The sequence below is a fragment of the Poromitra crassiceps genome (genome assembly GCF_964638095.1).
Source record: "Poromitra crassiceps genome assembly, chromosome: 2".
Taxonomy (NCBI): Eukaryota; Metazoa; Chordata; class Actinopteri; order Beryciformes; family Melamphaidae; genus Poromitra; species Poromitra crassiceps.
This window is the reverse complement of record NC_139624.1, coordinates 47,541,199-47,549,770: the sequence shown is the minus strand read 5'-3', so window position 1 is coordinate 47,549,770 and position 8,572 is coordinate 47,541,199. Positions and strand designations below refer to the sequence as shown.

Sequence of the window (8,572 nt, the reverse complement as noted above, 5' to 3'; positions counted from 1 at the left end):
ATGGTGGAAAAATAGGGTACTGAACTGGCCTTCTCTTATTGGCTGGTCTCTTTCCTCTGTGGTGTCACCACCTCTTCTACTCTAAAGCATTGGTTCTCAACCTTTTTGAGCTGTGACCCCCACAAAAAAACTTTAGGCTGGGGTTTGCGACCCTCCCGCCACTGCCCAACCCAACCGCAGTAGTTAGCTAGCTAGCCTGCAACCTGTCACTGTGCCACGATCTGCGCTGGAGGCGATGACTTCCCAGTGAGCATGACAATTATGCCGTGGCGTGACCCCCAAAATAATCTTGTGACCGCCGGGGGGTCCCGACGCCCAGTTTGAGAACCACTGCTCTATAGAGGGTGACATCACAGGAGAATGACCAGCCAATAAGAGAAGGCCAATTCAGTACCCTATTTTTCACCATTAGTTGTCAGGCTTCACCAAACATTTGTGTTTGGGTGTAGTTACACTGAATACAACATCCCCAAAACTTGTGGATGAATGGCTGTGCCAGTGGTGGAAGGTGTGTGCATGTTTGATGTTTCGTGTGTGGGTATGAAGTGCAAATCCAAGACAAAAAAATATCATTATAAAAAGAAAAATCATACAGACATTAAGCGACAAATGCTGGCAAACACTGCGTGCAAATCCTCTTTAAACCTTCTGGGAAAATCAAGTCAAAACTGAACAACAAAAGCAATGTTTGGCAGAGTTCAGAGGTTCGTTGCGCGCTCCAGGAAATCCTCAAAAGAAAAAAAATAAAGAAAAAAAGGCCTTGAAGGAGAAAAAACAAAAACCACACCGCCTCAGGTTGCCGTGGAGTTCCGCTCAAATCCAAATAACACAGTGTTGTTCAGTCACGCCGTCCGACCATCCACAGCCCCGAACCTGTGTGTTTACCGTTTACAGCCCGCATTCTCTTCTTGTTTCACACCAATCTAATCCCATGAGCAGGGTTCAGGTATAGAAAAATAACTCGCCTCTCTCTCCCTCTCTTGCGTCCAACCGGAGAGCCCCATCGGGCGTGTGGCCGGGTGTTGAGTTAGCTGGAAGGGTGGCAGCAGGGGGGTGGGCGTGGCTACAGGGTGATGAGGTCCACCAGGTTGCCCTTTGGTGGCGTCATGCTGTCCGGGAAGAAGTTGACGAGCGTGTCAAAGAGCTGTGTCCGCTGGGCGTACGTCTGGTCCACGTCTGAGAAACCTGAGAGAGAGAAATATTATAATATTAGTACAAATACCGATTATGACGTTCATGCCAATGAAGCAAATTGAATTAATTTTGATTGAGTTAGTGATTTCACAACAATCCTCAGAGAACATAATTGAACATGTTGCATGCACTACATGTAGGCGGAGAGAACGATAACGATAGTGAGAGCATCATAAGAGCATTTTTATTTTCATTTGGAAAATAGTGTGAAACAGGCTCTTTACTCAAAACACAGCCTGTCTTGAGGCTGCATTGCATTCTGGTCTATTGAGGCTGCTGTCAGTGGAGACATTTTATTTTCCCCTGTACCATTGTTGTTTTAAAGTGCTGAAACATTTTCTGCTACGTATGTGACGTGACAACGTTAACATCTGGGCAGTTATAAGAAAAGATACATAAAAAAGAGAAAAAGCCCAGGAATGCAAAGTACATCACCTAAAGCTATTTTTGATCTTTGATGTTACTTTTTTACTCTTTGCTCTCCAGCCTAAATCCTGTCCATGAGTATCACAAACAGGATCAGAATCAGAATCAGAATCAGATATCATTTATTCACCATTATGTTGTGTAACATATAGGAACTTGTTTTGGCCTCTGTAGTTGGCACACATCCTCTGGTCCCCCTTTTTGAACAGGGAAACCACCACCCCGGTCTGCCACTCCTTTGGACCTGAGCTGTCCAGTAGGGGTCCCTCAAGGGTCAATTTTGGGGCCAATTTTCTTTTCTTTGTACATTAATGATCTTCCTGATTTCTGTTTTAATGTAGATGTTCAGCTTTATGCTGATGACACAGTCATCTTCACAAGGGCTAAAGACCCGGGGGAGGCGGCACGTGTCTTATCTTTGGCTCTTTCTCATATCCAGGCGTGGCTAACTAAATCTTGTCTCGTGCTGAATGCAAAAAAAACAGTTTGTATGTTCTTTTCTAAAAGAAACATTGCACCTCCGCGCTCCAATGTTTTCTTGGGGTCAGAGGAATTATCTGTGGTTAATGAGTTTAAATACTTAGGTGTGATGTTGGACTCCAACCTAACGTTCAGCAACCATATTAAAATGATTTCCCAAAAAATGTAATTCCACCTGTATAATTTCAGACAAATAAGGAGCTGTCTGTCCACAGATGCTGCGTTTTTATTTTTACACTCGATGATCCTTTCGCATCTGAATTATTGTATAACTAGCTGGTCTTTGACAGGAGTAACCACTCTCAAACCAGCCGAACTACTTTATAAAAAAGCCCTGAAAATACTAGATAAAAAAACCCTTTCTCATCACCACTGTCATGTCATACGTAAATATGACATGCTAAGTTTTGAGAACTTTAGAAATTTCACTTCTGCCTGTCTTATATACAAATTCTACATGGACTGGCGCCGCCTCCTCTTGCTGACTTCATTAAATATCGTTCGACCGCCAACTCGACTCGTGTCACTCGGGCCATCACGAAAAAGGTCTGTGAGGTCCCATTTAGAAAAACTTGCTTTAGTCAGAGGACCTTATCCTTCATGGGAAGCACCCTCTGGAATAATCTACCTCCCTTTATTAGAGAATGCCCTAGTCTCGCCACCTTTAAAGGCCAGTTGAAACTATGGCTCAGATCAAACCAGCAATGTGATCATTTTTAACATATTGTCTGTCATGTTTTGCTGCATGCTCTGTGTGTTTTACTCACCTTATGTTTTACTAACCTTTTGTACTATTCATTTTTTGTACTATTAATTTTTTTCTTTTCAAGATTACATCAACCTGCCATGGGACTACAGGTGGAAACTAGCCCTTGGGCTATAACCTGGCATATTTACTGTACGGCTGTACTGTTCATTAATGTGCAATGTCCCATTCTTTAAATAAATGAATCTGAATCTGAATCTGGCACTGCCCCAGACTTCCACGCAATGTTGATCAGTGTCATCCATGAGATGCGTCATGCATGACAGCCCCTCAACACCCAGAGCCTTCAGCATTTCTGGATAGATCCCATCAATCTCCACGGCTTTGCCACTACGGAGTCGTTTGACTACCTCAGTGACTTCCTCCAGGGAAATTGATGTTGATCCCCCATCATCCTCCAGCTCTGTCTCACCACAGAGGGTGGGTTAGTCGGGTTCAGGAGTTCCTTTTGGCCCAATTCCACAGCAGCTAGTAGCGCGGTCCCGCTCCGCTCGACTCGACTTTTGGTCTCATCCCACCATCAAAAACCGGCCCAGCTCGGTTTGTTTTGTGGCCGAGTCGTGCTACTTTTGGTCCCTGCCTCGTCGGGGTACTTCGGGCTGGCGAGTAGGTCCCAAATGGTGACGTAAAACTCTGATGGCTACTGATTGGTCAGAGAGAATCGTGTTTACTCTGTCTACTGACTGTCAATGCAATGCTGGCGGCTGCATACCAGTTTAGTGGTCTTACCTTATCTTCTGTTATGTATATTTCCATCAGTATTTTGTGTCGCTGCCTTCACCTCCGGTGAAATAAAATCGTGGCGGGTGTTCAATTGTCTGAGAAAAAAGTCCGCTGCTCGCTCAGGGAGCTCTGTAGCTGAGTGGAGGCTGCAGCGCTCCGCTAGGCCGCAGCGGGTGTTTGGAAGCCCCGGTCTTGCCTGGTGAGAGGCTGCGGGGTAGAGGCTTCACTCTGTTGCGCCTCTCCCGTCCCCGCACAGCGCAGCATGCCTGTGATATCATTCTCTTGGCCGATTGTCACATTTGCCCATGTACACTGTAGGTCATTTAGAGGCACCAGTATTTCATAAACAGTTTAAAAGTTCTGTGGATGGATTTAATTGTAACGTTATGTTATAGCCGAAGGACAGATATGCGGTCGCTATTTTTAGACGACCAGCTGTGGGCGGGGGTGGGTGGGGGCCGATCGAGCGCCGGTCGAAGCAAAACATCCATCGAGTAGAGACGAGTGGAGCCGAGTGGGGACGAGCTGTGCAGGGCTGTTAAGTGTGGTGGGATTGAGCCAAAAGTGTTCCTTCAACTGCCTGATTACCTCCTCAGTTGAGATCAACAGTGTTACTATACAGCTTGGATGGAACACCATTTCCCCCTCCTGAGGTGCTGGATGGTTTTCCAGAAGCACTTTGGTGCCGAACGAAGGTCCTTCTGGCTTCTGCGAACTCCTCCCACACCCGCTGCTTTGCCTCTCTCACGGTTGAGGCTGCTGTCCTTCGGGCCTGTCGGTTAGGGCTGCCCCGATTCGTCGATCAAGTCGATGACGTCGACTACGTAAATGCGTCGATTTGCATAACGTGTGTCGATGCGTCGAAATTAAGTGAAGCAAAGATAATTAATACACTAGATAACTCCGTTCCAATATCAGATTTCAAAATAAAACCTTTTAATGGCTTCTGTGTGGTTTAGACTTGTATAGAATGGTTTTTATTTTGGAAAAAGTGCAACCGGAAGTTGTATTGTTGTTCTCGCTAGCGGAAGCCAGACTATGTAGTGAAGATGGCTGCGCTCGTCAAAGCATGGATTGTTATTCCCAAGTGACAGGACAAGCTACAAGACCTCATCCAAGGTGTCCAAGGTGTCCTCATCTAAAGTGTGGGAGTATTTTAGACCGAGACCCAACAATGTGCTGCTCTGTAACATTAAACTCTGAAAATTGGAAATGACGTAACCATAACGTTATATACACCCCAGCACGTGTCCTGATGGGCAGCAGACAGCACCAAGGCAGTCCTGTTTAACATACTTTTTGGCCACGGATATTAGGATTATCAAGACAATATTTTTTTGTATGGCAAGTTTTCTTAAATGTTATGTTTAAATATGTAAATTTGCAGTCAATATATGAAAAAAGAGAGCACCTAACCCTGAACAAATTGATACAAACGTTTTTTCAATGGATTCTGGTACTATTTGGCATGGTAAATAACATACTAAAAGTCTATCAAAATGAAAATTCCGGAAAGGGGTCATTTTCAAGATGTGGCTGCCGGGAGCTTAAAATGGTTATATCTCATTTTACTATTCAACCAGCTTAACAATGACCGCTTTCCGGAATTTAGATTTTCCTAGATTTCTTTTTTAAACGAGGACCACAATGGAAATAAGTCTCCTGGACTTTATTGTGTGTAAATTGCTCGCCCATTTTATACATGTGTATGGCTGTGGTGTGGCCTAAGCCCCCGTTCACACAGGACGCCGAAGCAACGCTCAACCTAAGCTCGACCTACGCTGAACCCACAAGTTTCATGTAGGCGTCCTTGTTAACAGGCGAGGCCGTTCACACCACCCACGCTTGTCACGCTGAAGCCTCGCCGAAGCGACGCTCACGCCTTGCTCAAGCGATCGTTCAGGATTCACGCCTATTTTCCAAGCATGACGTGTCAAGCCAGGCATGAAGTCAATGGGAGTTGTGGGCGGGTTCAAGGCGCGCTGAGTAGGCGCTGAGAGGAAAACAGAAGGCTTCTTGTGTGAACGGTTGCGCGTCCGTTCAGCTTGCGCCTGCTTCAAGCTTCAGTTCTACTTACGTTCGGCGTCCTGTGTGAACAAGGGCTAAGGGCTTCTGTTCATTATGTATTTTAATATTCTTGTCAAATAAAATTCATTCATTAATTCGATCTACTGGTCAATCTTCGTTCTTACTTTCATCTATGGCCGTGAAGGATGGATCATGACCGAAAGAACAAGATCGCGGAAACAAGCGACCAAAATGGGTTTTCTCAGGAGGGTGGCTCGCATCTCCCTTAGGAGATGCTCCTTGGTGTAGAAAGGAGCCAGTTGAGGTGGTTCAGGCATCTAGTAAGGATGCCACCTGGGCACCTCCCTAGGGAGGTGTTCCAGGCACATCCAGCTGGGAGGAGACCACGGGGCAGACCGAGGGCTAGGTGGAGATATTATATCTCCACGCTGGCCTGGGAAAGCCTCGGGATTCCCCAGTCAGAGCTGGCTAATGTGGCCAGTAGTGATGCGCGGGCTACCCAGAAGCCGCTAGGTCCCGCGGGTCAGCCCGTCCCGCCCCGCAGGCGGTCTGGGTTGGCAAATTAGGAATATATGGTGGGTGCGGGCTGGGCAGGCTCAGAACGTGACAAAGCAACATTATGAAATAACTTACAGCAGTGAAAAAAGCAGACTAACCCTTTATTAAAGACGTGAACTCTCTCTCTCCCACACACACGTGTACAGACAGACGAGTCATAAGCCGACTGCACCTGCTGCACTCTCTACCAGACTACATGGTGGAGTAAAGAAACACTTCAAATGAGGTAGCCTATGTGCCCTCAAAACAAACATTTTGGAAGGATTATTCGCTGTAATTATTATTTGAAGTGTCCATAAACAAAACCCACTGCAGATTTTCTGTTTATGGACTGATCTATTTGTCAACTTTACTGTGATGTGACCAATTGAGAGCGCATGAGGTAATTAAAAGAGATGGGAAAGAATAAGCTGCCGAACGCACCATACGCCAATCCTACACTGAAGCAACACTGAACCAACGCTGAAGCAATGCAGCGCAGAGGCAGTTTCATTTCAGCGTCCTTGTTAACAGGCGAGACCAATCACACCAGCCACACGCCACGCCATGCTGAAGCCACGCTGCACGTGTGCTGCAGCGATAGTTTCAGCTTCTGGTCTATTTTTTTAGCATGCAGCGCACTGCACGCGAGCAGCCAGGCATGAAGTCAATAGCCCCTTGTACACAGCCTGTGAAAGCCGTGATTGTTGTGGGATTTTTACGCCTCGCCTCCTGTGTAAAAATCACTGGGATGGAATGGCGAGTCATTTTGTTACGCCTTTCATTCCGCCAATGGAGGTAGTATCAGCGCCAAAGCGACGTCTGTTTAAAAGGGTACACCTCGGGAAGACGGGAATCTCAGCTAATTCATAAAAAATAAACAGGAGGACTGAGGGAAAACCACCTCCAGATTTAAGTTCTATCAGAAATAAGACAACCAAAGCATACCTGCAGTCTGTCTCACCTGTTGTGCGTTAAATAGACTCCTCGGATATAATCTCTCTCACAATAGGTGCACGCAGGACTTTTCTTTTGCATCTCTATATCTCGGAATCCTACCTGCTGGACTCGGCAGAAGTGACACATATCTTTTGAAGATACTTATAGCCGCAAGCAAGAAATCAATTACCAAATGGTGGCTACAGAAGAATCCCCCCACCATTGCCCTCTTTATCAATACAGTTAACTCATTCACCGCCAAAGACGTCTTTGACGTGTTATCAGGAATAGCCCTCCCCGCCAATGACGTGTTTGACGTGTTTTTGTTTTTATTAGTGCAGCGCGTAGTTCAAAGACTTCCCCAGCCTGTGACATGGTATCAGGTCCCTGCCCTCAAAGACAAGCCGACAACACGTGAACAAACACATACCGCAGCTGTTGTTTTGAAATGAGCAGGAGGAAAAACAGAAAACAGAGAAACGCGCTTCCTTGTGCAGAGAGGAGAAACGCGGTATGCACCGATGTTCGCGGTAGTCAAACCCGTGACGAACATGATCGATCCGGTTCCAGCGCCTGGTCCCAAAGCCAAGCCGGACCCGTTCCTGTGTCGCAGCATTCGTCCCAGCCCGAACGAGAGGAGGAAAACGATGCAGAGGCAGAGGAGGCTAGACGCTGATCTCAGACCATTTTGGTGTTCCCCTCCTATGCTAATTTGCGGGGCGATCAATAGTGTTCCCTGGGAAGGAGGCGCGATCCAGCAGCAGCTGTGGACAGAACTCTCTCTCTCTGTGTGTGTGTGTGTGTGTGTGTGTGTCTGTGTGTGTGTCTGTGTGTCTGTGTGTCTGTGTGTCTGTCTGTCTGTCTGTCTGTCTGTCTGTGTGTCTGTCTGCACACTCACTCACACTGAGTAAACTGTATTGTTGAATGTAAAAAAAGCACTTCATGTACAGTATATATATATATATATATATATATATTTTTTTTTTGTCATTTGTGTCATAACGAATAATATGTACATGTCTGATGTCAATACAGTTCAAAATAAAAGAATTGAGAGCGAGTTCTGCCTGAGATTGTGTCTTTTACAAAAATGGCCTTTTCTGCTGTTTCTCTTCTCAGAGAGACCTTTTTGGTGAAAACAGGGTGTATATAAATGGCTATAAGTAGAGTACAGAACATGCTAAAAGCTCACTTTTTTTTCTCCTGTTGAACCCAGAGACGTACATCTTCATTTTGAGGTATTGCAAATCACTTTGGTGCTAATAGATAATTTACTGTGGGTCTTGAAAGATGACCAACAATTATGAAAATCTTTGGCCTGTGCTAAATATTGGCAGTCCTAAACTGGCCATGAATGAGTTAAGTCTATCCGCTCAATGGAAAAGATGACCTTCTCTCTCCGACTCCAAAAAGAGAAGGGGGATAGATATTGGGAAAAATGGGAATATTACTACAACCTAGATGTCTAATAAGTTAACA

At 45.7% G+C, this 8,572-nt stretch overlaps 1 protein-coding gene across 2 annotated transcripts in view; it reads right to left on the bottom strand.

Moving 5' to 3' along the window:
* Nucleotides 1-211: 211 nt before the first annotated feature.
* mkln1 (muskelin 1, intracellular mediator containing kelch motifs) overlaps nucleotides 212-8,572 on the bottom strand; it is a 118,884-nt gene continuing 110,523 nt past the window's right edge. For both annotated transcript variants that reach the window (XM_083660467.1, XM_083660468.1), the window contains exon 18: nucleotides 212-1,185. In XM_083660467.1, coding sequence (XP_083516593.1) covers nucleotides 1,064-1,185 — 122 coding nt within the window. In that variant the 3' untranslated portion in view covers nucleotides 212-1,063. The remainder of the gene's footprint in view (nucleotides 1,186-8,572) is intronic.